The sequence below is a fragment of the Salvelinus alpinus genome, chromosome 34, assembly GCF_045679555.1.
Source record: "Salvelinus alpinus chromosome 34, SLU_Salpinus.1, whole genome shotgun sequence".
Taxonomy (NCBI): domain Eukaryota; kingdom Metazoa; phylum Chordata; class Actinopteri; order Salmoniformes; family Salmonidae; genus Salvelinus; species Salvelinus alpinus.
The window spans coordinates 1,885,179-1,899,185 of NC_092119.1; the positions used below are offsets into that span (position 1 = coordinate 1,885,179).

General features: G+C 44.1%; 1 protein-coding gene across 2 annotated transcripts in view; it reads right to left on the bottom strand.

Moving 5' to 3' along the window:
• Positions 1–892: 892 nt before the first annotated feature.
• The window catches only part of LOC139563658 (RNA-binding protein 25-like), a 35,882-nt gene continuing 22,767 nt past the window's right edge, over positions 893–14,007 (bottom strand). For both annotated transcript variants that reach the window (XM_071382508.1, XM_071382507.1), the window contains exons 13-18: positions 11,507–11,657; positions 10,542–11,007; positions 7,810–8,120; positions 7,216–7,314; positions 5,818–5,865; positions 893–5,602 (exon numbers count right to left, since the gene is read on the bottom strand). In XM_071382508.1, the coding sequence (XP_071238609.1) occupies positions 5,510–5,602; positions 5,818–5,865; positions 7,216–7,314; positions 7,810–8,120; positions 10,542–11,007; positions 11,507–11,657 (1,168 nt within the window). In that variant the 3' untranslated portion in view covers positions 893–5,509. The remainder of the gene's footprint in view (positions 5,603–5,817; positions 5,866–7,215; positions 7,315–7,809; positions 8,121–10,541; positions 11,008–11,506; positions 11,658–14,007) is intronic.

The following is a 14,007-nucleotide window of genomic DNA, read 5'->3' on the forward strand; positions in this document are numbered from 1 at the left end:
TTGACTTAACCAGCATGGCCACCATAGCATTCTGCAGCGATACGCCATCCCATCTGGTTTACGCCAAGTTGGACTATCATTTGTTTTTCAACATGACAATGACCCAACACACCACCAGGCTGTGTAATGGCTATTTGACCAAGAAGGAGAGTGATGGAGTGCTGCATCAGATGACCTGGCCTCCACAATCACCCGACCTCAACCCAATTGAGATGGTTTGGGATGAGTCTGACCGCAGAATGAAGTTAAGCAGCAAAAAAGTGCTCAGCATATGTGGGAACTCCTTCAAGACCGTTGGAAAAACATTCCAGGTGAAGCTGGTTGAGATAATGCTAAGTGTGCAAAGCTGTCATCAAGGCAAAGGGTGGCTACTTTGAAAAATCTAAAACATAAAATATATTTTGATTTGTTCAACACTTTTTTGGTTACTACATGATTCCATATGTGTTACTTCATAGTTCTGATGTTTTCACTATTATTCTACAATGTACAAATAAAGAAAAACCCTTTAATGAGTAGATGTGTCCAAACTATTGACTGGTAGTGTATTCCGCGTAAACACACGAAACACGCATTCTGATTCCTTTTCTTCACCGACGGTTGACTGTTCACTGATTTTAAATGCAAAAATAACAATTATTTACAAAAATAAAACATGCTTTTTGTCCTGACTACAAAATATAAAAACATTTCAGCTGATTGTTATAAAGCCAAATGGTGGTTAATCTTTTCTTGGAATAAATAAACATATTTTCTCTCTCTCTCCCACTCCTGAAACTATCCTCTTTCCCACTCACTCCTGAAACTACCCTCTCCCCCAAAACGATCCTTTCTCCCTCCTACTATCCTTAGCGGAAAACAGAAAACGAAATAATTGCATCCAGTTCTGACATCACATTTCCACACGTTCAAATTTTAAGATAAATTGCACACTTCATTTAAAAATAAAAAGCTTCTTTCATTTTATCATTAGATCAGTGGAGCAAATTCTCCACCAGACAACACCAAGGAGACCGGTACAGAGTCTTCAGAAAGTATTCACACACCTTGATTTTCCCCCACAATTTGTTGTGTTACAGGCTTAATTTAAAATGGATTCAATTGCGATTTTGTGCCATTGATCTACATACAATATCCCATAATGTCAAAGTGGATTTTTTTTAATTTTAATTAATGAATTTAAAAGTTGTCTTGAATCAATATGTCTTCAACCCCTTTGAAATGGCAAGCCTAAATAAGTTCAAAAATCTCATAATAAGTTGCATGAACTAATTCTGTGTTCAATAAAATTGTTTACATGATTTTTTAAATGGCTACCTCAACTCTGTACCCCACACATACATATTATTGTAAGGTCCCTCAATTGAGTAGTGAATTTCAAGCAAAGACTCAACCACAAAGACCAGGGAGGTTTTTCAACCGATGGGTAGATGTGTAAAAATAAAAACAGCAGACATTGAATATCCCTTTGAGCATGGTGAAGTTATTAATTACAGTGTGGATGGTGTATCAATACACCCAGTCACTACAAAGATACAGGTGTCCTTCCTAACTCAGTTGCCGGAGAGGAAGGAAACCGCTCAGGGATTTCCCCATGAGAGCCAATGGTGACTTTAAAACAGTTACAGAGTTTAACTTCTCTAGGATAGGGGGCAGCATTTTTACTTTTGGATGAAAAGCATACCCAAATTCAACTGCCAGCTACTCATCCCCAGAAGATAAGATATGCATATTGTTAGTAGATTTGGATAGAAAACACTCTGAAGTTTCTAAAACGGTTTGAATCATGTCTGTGAGTATAACAGAACTTATTTAGCAGGCGAAACCCCGAGGACAAACCATTCCAAATTTTCTATTTTTTGAGGTCAGATCCTTTTCAATGGAATTTCATTGGGAATACAGATTTCTAATTGACCTTCTTGCAGTTCCTACCGCTTCCACTGGATGTCAACAGTCTTCAGAAATTAGTTGAGGGTTTTTCCTTTGTGTAATGAAGAAGTACGGCCATTTTGAATCAAAGTCACTTGACGTGTCCTGTTAGATAGAGACGCATCTCTATCGTAACAGTTTGTTGAGTTTGTTGAAGGCTGACAGTTGTCACCCACTTCCCTTGAAAAATAGTTTGTCCTACAGCCAATTCTGTCGATTCAAAAGAATTTGCAAAAAACAATCAGATTTCGACAGAAATATGGCTGAGACGCAAAGAAAGTTCAAGGAGAGGGGGTACAAAAATGATCAGATTAATATTGCCATTGAGAAAATTCAAAACAAAAGGAGACATGACCTTTTAAGGGCAGTCTCGCAAAAATACGCATTCTTGCATTGTAACTACCCGCTATTCAAAGCGCTCTGAACAAATTAAGGGAATCGTTCACAAACATTGGCACATTCTAAAATCCGATGATAGTCTCGGTAATGTGTTTTTGGACCTTCCCTTGGTCGTATTTTCGCGGGGCAGAAATCTCAGAGACCAATTGGTACACTCTGATTTACCATCCCAAGATATTCCTGAACAACGTCTATTTGTGCTCCTACTGGATGGAAACTACAAGTGTAATGGCTGTGCTCAATGCAATGGCACTTATAAATGGGGAAATCAGGGAAATCGATCCCAATCAAAGGTGTTATTACGTGCTCCACTAAGGCAGTTATTTATCTTATAACTTGTCCTTGTGGTAAAAATTATGTGGATAAAACAAAGCGCGAATTAAAAGTACGTATCTCAGAGCATCGTAGCACCATTAGGTGCAAAAACCTGACTTACCCAGATGCGGCTCACTTTTTGGAGGCAGGCCACTCGATTTCATCTTCGCGTTATATTGGCATCGAACATGTCACCCTCCCTAGGAGAGGGGGTAACCTTGATAATTTATTGTTAAAACGAGAGGCTGCCTGGATCTTTAACTTAAAGACCCTTGCTCCCTTCGGTCTCAACGTAGACTTTGATCTGAAGCCATTCTTGTGATTATTGTGACTTATTGTGACGTAGTTTGAATTTTTTTGCCATTGTAATTGTTTGTAAGCTTGTGTAGTCTAAAATGAATCTATGATCGTATGCTATCCATTTGTTTTTTGTATGCCATTTTTATATTTGAGAATTAACCAATGATATTAGGCCACTCTTGGCCATGATTACAGACACCTGTGTGTCTTTTGACATTATATAAACGAGTCATCCCGCAGTGTTTGTGATTATACCCTGATGAAGATAGCTTGGCTGTCGAAACGTTGGTAATTAAATTTTTGCATCTGAGCTCCTAGAGTGTGCGGCTCTCCTTTATTTTTAAGTTTTCTACTCCGCTAGCCAGCACCTCGCTTAAATAGGTGTGCGTTTCTCTTTCTTCTAGATAGGAGGCGCGTGACCAGAAAGCATGCTACAGATTGTTTTAATCCTGTATTGAACACAGATCATCCCGTCTTCAATTTTATCGATTATTAACGTTAAAAAATACCTAAAGTTGTATTACAAAAGTAGTTTGAATTTTTTGGGCAAAGTTTACAGGTAACCTTTGAGATATTTTGAAGCCACGTTTGAGCAAGTTGGAACCGGTGTTTTAATAAAATTTTGGGATATATATCGACGGAATTAATCGAACAAAAAGGACCATTTGTGATGTTTATGGGACATATTGGAGTGCCAACAACAGAAGCTCGTCAAAGGCATGAATTATATTTTTATTTCTGCGTTTTGTGTCGCGCCTGCAGGGTTGAAATATGCTTATCTCTTTGTTTACAATGGTGCTAACTCAGATAATAGCATCGTTTGCATTCGCCGAAAAGCCTATTTGAATTCTGACATGTTGGCTGGATTCACAACCAGTGTAGCTTTAATTTGGTATCTTTCATGTGTGATTTAATGAAAGTTTGATTTTTATAGTAATTTTTATAGTAATTAATTTGAATTTGGCGCTCTGCATTTTCTCTGGCCTTTTGCCAAGTGAGACATATAAATATGAACTTTACCGAACAAAACATACATGTATTGTGTAACATGAAGTCCTATGAGTGTCATCTGATGAAGATCATCAAAGGTTAGTGATTAATTTCTTCTCTATTTCTGCTTTTTGTTACTCCTCTCTTTGGCTGGAAAAATGGCTGTGTTTTTCTGTGGCTATGTACTGACCTAACATAATCTTTTGGTGTGCTTTCGCCGTAAATCCTTTTTGAAAACAGACATGTTGGCTGGATTCACAACAAGTGTAGCTTTAATTTGGTGTCTTCCATGTGTGATTTCATGAAAGTTTGATTTTTATAGTAATATATTTGAATTTGGCGCTCTGCATTTTTACTGGCTTTTGGCCAAGTGGGACGTTAGCGTCCCACATATCCTAGAGAAGTTAACGGCTGTGATAGGAGAAAACTGAGGATGGATCAACAACATTGTAGTTACTCCACAATACTAACCTAAATGACAAGAGTGAAAAGAAGGAAGCCTGTACAGAATAAAAATATTCCTTAACACGCATCCTGTTTGCAACAAGGCACTTAAGACTGCAAAAATGTGGCAAAGAAATTTACTTTTTGTCCTGACTACAAAGCATTATGTTTGGGGAAAATCCAACACAGCCTTGCCAATGACAAGCATACCCATAACATGATGCAGGCACTGCCATGCATGAAAATATGAAGAGTGGTACTCAATGTGGGAGGTTTTTTGGGGGATAAAAAGAAACGGAATAGAGCTAAGCACAGGTAAAATCCTAGAGGAAAACCTGGTTCAGTCTGCTTTCCAACAGACACGAGGAGACAAATGAACCTTTCAGCAGGACAATAACCTAAAACACAAGGCCAAATATACACTGGAGTTGCTTACCAAGATGACATTGAATGTTCCTGAGTGGCCTAGTTACAGTTTTGACTTAAATTGGCTTGAAAATCTATGGCAAGACTTGAAAACGGGTGTCTAGCAATAATCAACAATCAACTTGACAGAGCTTGATTTTTTTTTTTTTTTAAGAATAATGTCAAAATATTGTACAATCGAGGTGTGAAAAGCTCTTAAGAGACTTACCCAGAAAGACACAGCTGTATATCGCCGCCAAAAGGTGTTTCTAACATGTATTGACTCAGGGAAGTCTATACTTATTTAAAAGAGATCTTTTGGGGGGAGCGGTAGAGGAGGGTTGGGGCAAAGAAGGGGGTTGTGGGGGATAGAGGGGGGTTGGGGCAAAGAAGGGGGTTGTGGGGGATAGAGGGGGGTTGGGGCAAAGAAGGGGGTTGTGGGGGATAGAGGGGGGTTGGGGCAAAGAAGGGGTTTGTGGGGGATAGAGGGGGGTTGGGGACTGGTAATAGGCCCATGCTCATAGGCTCAACACCCTAGTGAGTGAGAGGGTGTCCGTGTGATCAGTCAAGAGAAATAAAAGAGACTTGAAGCCCAGAGGAAAAACTGTCCCTGACAGCAGTAGTACTGTTGTAGTACTAGATAGTAGTACTAGATAGTAGTACTGTAGTAGTACTAGATAGTAGTACTAGATAGTAGTACTAGATAGTAGTACTGTAGTCCTAGTCTTCATTTCCCCAGACCAATCTTCTTGGCCTCTGTTTCGTAGATCAACAGCCTCCACATTTTAACTATGAACACCTCTGCCTCCTCGTCCAGAACCTGCAGGTACAATACATCAGTTAGTGGTCTCGTCTCTTAATAACACACGTTCTAATACCTGTTATGTCTAGAGTACTGCACTGTTGACGAGAACAAACTTAGATTTAAAACTAACTCAAATGTAGGCTTACATTTAATAACATATGAACCATAAAACTGGTTAAGCCTATAAGATTGTTCCTATGACCATGTTTTAAAATCATTATTTAACTCACCATGGCAACATCATCCAAGATCCCCTGCGGTGTGCCGTGAGACATGACCTGAGGAGACAACAAGCTGTTAAAACACAGCGGAAGACCAGAACACTCACAAAGCATACTGCAGGGAATACATCACAGCCAGAGACAATGGGTCCTCAATACCTTTGTCTGCCTCTGGGAATACATGACAGCCAGAGACAATGGGTCCTCAATACCTTTTGACGTCTCTGGGAATACATGACAGCCAGAGACAATGGGATGTATTATAATGTATTATAATGTAATGTATTATAGCTTTAAGGTAAAGGAGTAGTCCCAGTCTTACAATGTAGTATAGCTTTAAGGTAAAGGAGTAGTCCCAGTCTTACAATGTATTTTAGCTTTAAGGTAAAGGAGTAGTCCCAGTCTTACAATGTATTTTAGCTTTAAGGTAAAGGAGTAGTCCCAGTCTTACAATGTATTATAGCTTTAAGGTAAAGGAGTAGTCCCAGTCTTACAATGTAGTATAGCTTTAAGGTAAAGGAGTAGTCCCAGTCTTACAATGTAGTATAGCTTTAAGGTAAAGGAGTAGTCCCAGTCTTACAATGTATTTTAGCTTTAAGGTAAAGGAGTAGTCCCAGTCTTACAATGTATTTTAGCTTTAAGGTAAAGGAGTAGTCCCAGTCTTACAATGTATTACAGCTTTAAGGTAAAGGAGTAGTTCACCCCCCACCCCCAAAATGACATATTGGTACCATTGACAAACATACACTGAGTGTACAAAACATTAGGAACACCTGCTCTTTCCATGACATGGACTGACCAGGTGAATCCAGTTGAAAGCTATGATCCCTTATTGATGTCACCTGTTAAATCCACTTCAATCGGTGTAGATGAAGGGGAGGAAACAGGTGGTTAAAGAAGGATTTTTAAGCCTTGAGAAAATTGAGACATGGATTGTGTCTGTGTGCCATTCAGAGGGTGAATGGGCAAGACAACATATTTAAGTGCCTTTGAACGGGGTATGGTAGTAGCTGCCGGGAACCAGTTTGTGCCAAGAACTGCAACGCTGCTGGGTTTTTCACGCTCAACAGTGACTGTGTGTATCAAGAACGGTCCACCACCCAAAGGACATCCAGTCAACATGAGCCAGCATTTCTGTGGAACGCTTTCGACCCCTTGTGGAGTCCATGCCCCGACGTCAGGTGTTCCTAATGTTTTGTACACTCAGTGGTATAGGTACATTGGATTTGTGCCAATAAATGCTAAAAAACGTAAAAGTGTTTGAAAACAGCGACCAGGTAAAACTAAACAAACGCATTGGGGTTGCAGTCATACCTTGTCTATAAACTTCTTACGAGGAAATCAATTGTCATCCATTCCTCAGACAATAAATTCTCTCTCTCCCCACTCAATCAGTTACTAACTAACCTTAGAACAGACAAAGTCGACTAGCGTAGCTTCCTCCTCTCCGATGTACTCGATAATCTTCTTATTGATCCAGGGCCTGATACGACGCTCCATCAGAGTCTGAGACGGGAAGAACAAAAGGTTTCAGACATATACGGTGACGTAACAGAGAATTGCTAGTTCTTCCACATAGCTTTTCAATTTCCAGTCGATCAAATGTGTCAAGAGTAGATTATGTTATCCGCAAGAGGACCAGAACCCATTGGACTTGTTAGTGTGTGAACCCTGCAGGATATTGGAACCACTCCTTAACGCTGCAACCGTCACGTTATTACCAACTGACCCACACCAGAGCTCTGGGGCCGACCTGCCTCGTCATCATCATCATCATCATCATCAGGGTAGCCTAGTGGTTAGAGCGTTGGACTAGTAACCGAAAGGTTGCAAGTTCAAATCCCCGAGCTGACAAGGTACAAATCTGTCGTTCTGCCCCTGAACAAGGCAGTTAACCCACCGTTCCAAGGCCGTCATTGAAAATAAGAATGTGTTCTTAACTGACTTGCCTAGTTACATAAAGGTACATTTAAAAAAAATCCTCCTCCTCATCCTCCTTACCGAGTCCACAGCAGTCCAGTCCAGAGGGTAGTTGAACAGATCAGGTCTGGCCGTAGGAATCTTCTCAATCAGACTCCGGATGTGCTTCCGTTTCTCCTCTGTGTTTGGTCCTCCCTTCCCTCCAGGTACCTCTGCCCCGTCCAGACCCAAACTCTTATCGTCCTCACCGTAGTCCAGCGGAACCAGCTTACGTTTACGAGGCGCCTCGTCGGCCTCCTCCTCTCCAAACTTGTTGAAGACGCTGTCGACGTTGGACAGTTTCTTACGTTTACTCCCGGTGTGGATCTGATGGTTGGGGCTGGCGCCGGCGCCTGGGGACGGAGAGAGACACGGGTTAAAGAGGGGACGGAGAGAGAGACGGGTTATAGTGGGGACGGAGAGAGAGAGACGGGTTATAGAGGGGACGGAGAGAGAGACGGGTTAAAGGGGACGGAGAGAGAGACGGGTTATAGAGGACGGAGAGAGAGAGACAGGTTAAAGGGGACGGAGAGAGAGACGGGTTATAGAGGGGACGGAGAGAGAGAGACGGGTTATAGTGGGGACGGAGAGAGAGAGACGGGTTATAGTGGGGACGGAGAGAGAGACGGGTTATAGAGGGGACGGAGAGAGAGACGGGTTATAGAGGGGACGGAGAGAGAGACGGGTTATAGAAGACGGAGAGAGAGACGGGTTATAGTGGGGACGGAGAGAGAGAGACGGGTTATAGAGGGGACGGAGAGAGAGACGGGTTAAAGGGGACGGAGAGAGAGACGGGTTATAGAAGACGGAGAGAGAGACGGGTTATAGAGGGGACGGAGAGAGAGGCGGGTTATAGAGGGGACGGAGAGAGAGAGACGGGTTATAGAGGGGACGGAGAGAGAGAGACGGGTTATAGTGGGGACGGAGAGAGAGAGACGGGTTATAGAGGGGACGGAGAGAGAGACGGGTTAAAGGGGACGGAGAGAGAGACGGGTTATAGAAGACGGAGAGAGAGGCGGGTTATAGAGGGGACGGAGAGAGAGGCGGGTTATAGAGGGGACGGAGAGAGAGAGACGGGTTATAGAGGGGACGGAGAGAGAGAGACGGGTTATAGTGGGGACGGAGAGAGAGAGACGGGTTATAGTGGGGACGGAGAGAGAGAGACGGGTTATAGTGGGGACGGAGAGAGAGAGACGGGTTATAGTGGGGACGGAGAGAGAGACGGGTTATAGTGGGGACAGAGAGAGAGACGGGTTATAGTGGGGACGGAGAGAGAGAGAGACGGGTTATAGTGGGGACGGAGAGAGAGAGAGACGGGTTATAGTGGGGACGGAGAGAGAGAGAGACGGGTTATAGTGGGGACGGAGAGAGAGACGGGTTATAGTGGGGACGGAGAGAGAGAGACGGGTTATAGTGGGGACGGAGAGAGAGAGACGGGTTATAGTGGGGACGGAGAGAGAGACGGATTATAGTGGGGACGGAGAGAGAGAGACGGGTTATAGTGGGGACGGAGAGAGAGAGACGGGTTATAGAGGGGACGGAGAGAGAGAGACGGGTTATAGTGGGGACGGAGAGAGAGACGGGTTATAGTGGGGACGGAGAGAGAGATGGGTTGGTGGGTTACAGTGGGTTATAGAGAATTAAGGGTCAAAGCTAGAGGGTTACACGCTGACTAGACCGGGCGCGAGTGTGCTCCATCGGACGCATGTTGAATTTGTCCACCCACACCAGACGCGATCAGAACACGCAGGTTAAAATTACAAAACGAACTCTAAACCAAATATATTAATTTGGGAACAGGTCGAAAAGCATTAAACATTCATGGATATTTAGCTATCTAGCTTGCAGTTGCTAGCTAATTTGTCCTATTTAGCCAGCTTGCAGTTGCTAGCTAATTTGTCCTATTTAGCTAGCTTGCAGTTGCTAGCTAATTTGTACTATTTAGCTAGCTTGCAGTTGCTAGCTAATTTGTCCTATTTAGTTATCTTGCTGTTGCTAGCTAATTTGTCATATTTATCTAGCTTGCAGTTGCTAGCTAATTTGTCCTATTTAGCTAGCTTGCTGTTTCTAGCTAATTTGTCCTGGGATATAAACGTTGAGTTGTTATTTTACCTGAAATGCACAAGGTCCTCTACTCCGACAATTAATCCACAGATAAAAGATTAAACCGAGTTCGTTTCTAGTAATCTCTCCTCCTTCAGGCTTCTTCTTCTTTGGACTTTATATGGCGGTTGGCAACCAATTTTAAAAGGTGCATTACCACCACCAACTGGAGTGTGGACCTCAGATCATCTTCCAATCACCCACGTGGGTATATGCTCCTAAAAACCAATGAGGAGATGGGAGAGGCGGGACTTACAGAGCGTCACAAATAGAACCAAGTTCTATTTTAGCGCCTGGCTACGCAGACGCTCGTTGACGCGAGCAGTGTGGGTGCAATGATTGAATAACATGAGTGCGCACATTTATTTTGTAACGCGAGCGGTGTGGTCAGCACATTGAAGCAGAGAGACGATGATGACGATTTAAGTAGTTACTTTCAGAAAGTCCAGTATCCTTCAGCATTACAGATGTGACATTGGCAACATACAAACGCTACCTAACCAGTTTGAGGATGAGGCCAATCTTGTTCTAACTAGTTCAATCTAGTTTTAACTCACCCAGTTTGAGGCTGAGGCCAATCTTGTTCTAACTAGTTCAATCTAGTTTTAACTCACCCAGTTTGAGGCTGAGGCCAATCTTGTTCTAACTAGTTCAATCTAGTTTTAACTCACCCAGTTTGAGGCTGAGGCCAACCTTGGGATGCTGTTCCTCAGTGGGCCGGGCTTCAGGAGAATTTTCATGAGGGATGATGATGCCGCAGGGAGACTCGTTGCCGGGGGAGTTGGGTGTGGCGCCGCCGCTGCCCGACGACACCGAGGGGGCCGATGTGATTGGCCGCATCGTGGGCTTCAGGTTTGGGTTTGGCCTGGCATCTGACGAGTCCTCCCTGTCACAATCATCAAGCTCCTCACCTTCCTCCAAGTCATCGTCTGATTGGGGTTGAAGGTGCTGGAGAGGAGGCCTGTCTGCTCCTCCTCCTCCTCCTCCTCTCCTGTCCCTGTGGTGCTCCCTCTCTCGGTGCTCTCTCTCCCGGTGCTCCCGGTGCTCCCTGTCCCGGTTTGGTTTTTCCTGCTGCACCTCCTCCTCTGGCTCCGGCTTCACTGGGGGCTGCCGTCTCCGCTCTGCCTCCTCCTCCATCTTCAAATCAAATGTATTTAAAGTGCATTTAAACAACAACAAAAAAGTCTCACACTTAAAATAAAAATATATAAAAAGGATGAATGTGCATTGTCGATTCCATGTTGATTCATGTTCATTGTCCCTATTTGACAGGTACAATGCACATTAATGCACATTGATCCACATTTCTCATGTCTGTTGATGTGCCAGTTAGCCAGCTGACAGACAGCAGGGTTGTGTTCAGGAGGGAGGAAATGGTTGGAAACTGGGAGGTACAACCTGAACAATAACAACACAGCGTTGACAGACAGAGACAGACAAACAGCCAGACGGACAGACAGCGATAGAGCCAGCCAGCCAGAAAGCCATCCAGCCAGACGAACAGACAGACAGCAATAGAGCCAGACGGCCGGCCAGACAGAAAGACGGCCAGCCAGACGAACAGACAGACAGCAATAGAGCCAGACAGACAGCCAGACAGACGGCCAGACAGACGGTCAGACAGACGGAGACATACCCTCTGCAGCTCGGCCTCAGGGTCCGGGTGTCCCTCAGCTAACAGTCTTTGTCTGATCTGATCATGCTCCTCCTTCTCCCTCTTCCTGTCTCTCTCATCCAGCTCCGTCTCCTTCTCACGGTCTCTCAGACGCTTCTGTAAAGCACTACCCCTGGAGGGACAGAGAGGAAGGCCAGTCAGTCATACAGCTCAAAGGGATACATCAGGATGTTGGCCCTACTTCCCCAGGGTCAGACGAACTCATGGATACGAACTCATGGATACCATTTTTATGTCTCTGCCTGCAGTTTGAAGGAAGTTGCAAATTAGCGTTAGCGCAATTGCTAACTAGCGTGTTAAGCGCAATGACTGAAGGTCTAAGCTAACTGCTAGCAGATACCATAGACTTCCAGTCATTGCGCTAACGCTGGTAGGCATTTGGCTCGTGAAACTAACTCCAACTTCCTTTATGCTGGATGCAGAAATATAAAAACGGTATCCATCAGTTCATCTCTCTGAGGAAGTAGATAAAGGGCCTCATCTCTCTCTGAGGAAGTAGATAAAGGGCCTCATCTCTCTGAGGAAGTAGATAAAGGGCCTCATCTCTCTCTGAGGAAGTAGATAAAGGGCCTCATCTCTCTCTGAGGAAGTAGATAAAGGGCCTCATCTCTCTCTGAGGAAGTAGATAAAGGGCCTCATCTCTCTCTGAGGAAGTAGATAAAGGGCCTCATCTCTCTCTGAGGAAGTAGATAAAGGGCCTCATCTCTCTGAGGAAGTAGATAAAGGGCCTCATCTCTCTCTGAGGAAGTAGATAAAGGGCCTCATCTCTCTCTGAGGAAGTAGATAAAGGGCCTCATCTCTCTCTGAGGAAGTAGATAAAGGGCCTCATCTCTCTCTGAGGAAGTAGATAAAGGGCCTCATCTCTCTCTGAGGAAGTAGATAAAGGGCCTCATCTCTCTCTGAGGAAGTAGATAAAGGGCCTCATCTCTCTCTCTGAGGAAGTAGATAAAGGGCCTCATCTCTCTGAGGAAGTAGATAAATGGCCTCATCTCTCTGAGGAAGTAGATAAAGGGCCTCATCTCTCTGAGGAAGTAGATAAAGGGCCTCATCTCTCTCTGAGGAAGTAGATAAAGGGCCTCTTCTCTCTGAGGAAGTAGATAAAGGGCCTCATCTCTCTCTGAGGAAGTAGATAAAGGGCCTCATCTCTCTGAGGAAGTAGATAAAGGGCCTCATCTCTCTCTCTGAGGAAGTAGATAAAGGGCCTCATCTCTCTCTCTGAGGAAGTAGATAAAGGGCCTCATCTCTCTCTGAGGAAGTAGATGAAGGGCCTCATCTCTCTCTGAGGAAGTAGATAAAGGGCCTCATCTCTCTCTGAGGAAGTAGATAAAGGGCCTCATCTCTCTCTCTGAGGAAGTAGATAAAGGGCCTCATCTCTCTCTGAGGAAGTAGATAAAGGGCCTCATCTCTCTCTGAGGAAGTAGATAAAGGGCCTCATCTCTCTCTGAGGAAGTAGATAAAGGGCCTCATCTCTCTGAGGAAGTAGATAAAGGGCCTCATCTCTCTGAGGAAGTAGATAAAGGGCCTCATCTCTCTCTGAGGAAGTAGATAAAGGGCCTCATCTCTCTCTGAGGAAGTAGATAAAGGGCCTCATCTCTCTCTAAGGAAGTAGATAAAGGGCCTCATCTCTCTCTGAGGAAGTAGATAAAGGGCCTCATCTCTCTCTGAGGAAGTAGATAAAGGGCCTCATCTCTCTCTGAGGAAGTAGATAAAGGGCCTCTTCTCTCTCTGAGGAAGTAGATAAAGGGCCTCATCTCTCTCTGAGGAAGTAGATAAATGGCCTCATCTCTCTCTCTGAGGAAGTAGATAAAGGGCCTCATCTCTCTGAGGAAGTAGATAAAGGGCCTCATCTCTCTGAGGAAGTAGATGAAGGGCCTCATCTCTCTCTGAGGAATTAGATAAAGGGCCTCATCTCTCTCTGAGGAAGTAGATAAAGGGCCTCATCTCTCTCTCTGAGGAAGTAGATAAAGGGCCTCATCTCTCTCTGAGGAAGTAGATAAAGGGCCTCATCTCTCTCTGAGGAAGTAGATAAAGGGCCTCATCTCTCTCTGAGGAAGTAGATAAAGGGCCTCATCTCTCTCTGAGGAAGTAGATAAAGGGCCTCATCTCTCTCTGAGGAAGTAGATAAAGGGCCTCATCTCTCTCTGAGGAAGTAGATAAAGGGCCTCATCTCTCTGAGGAAGTAGATAAAGGGCCTCATCTCTCTCTGAGGAAGTAGATAAAGGGCCTCATCTCTCTGAGGAAGTAGATAAAGGGCCTCATCTCTCTCTGAGGAAGTAGATAAAGGGCCTCATCTCTCTCTAAGGAAGTAGATAAAGGGCCTCATCTCTCTCTGAGGAAGTAGATAAAGGGCCTCATCTCTCTCTCTGAGGAAGTAGATAAAGGGCCTCATCTCTCTGAGGAAGTAGATAAAGGGCCTCATCTCTCTCTGAGGAAGTAGATAAAGGGCCTCATCTCTCTCTCAG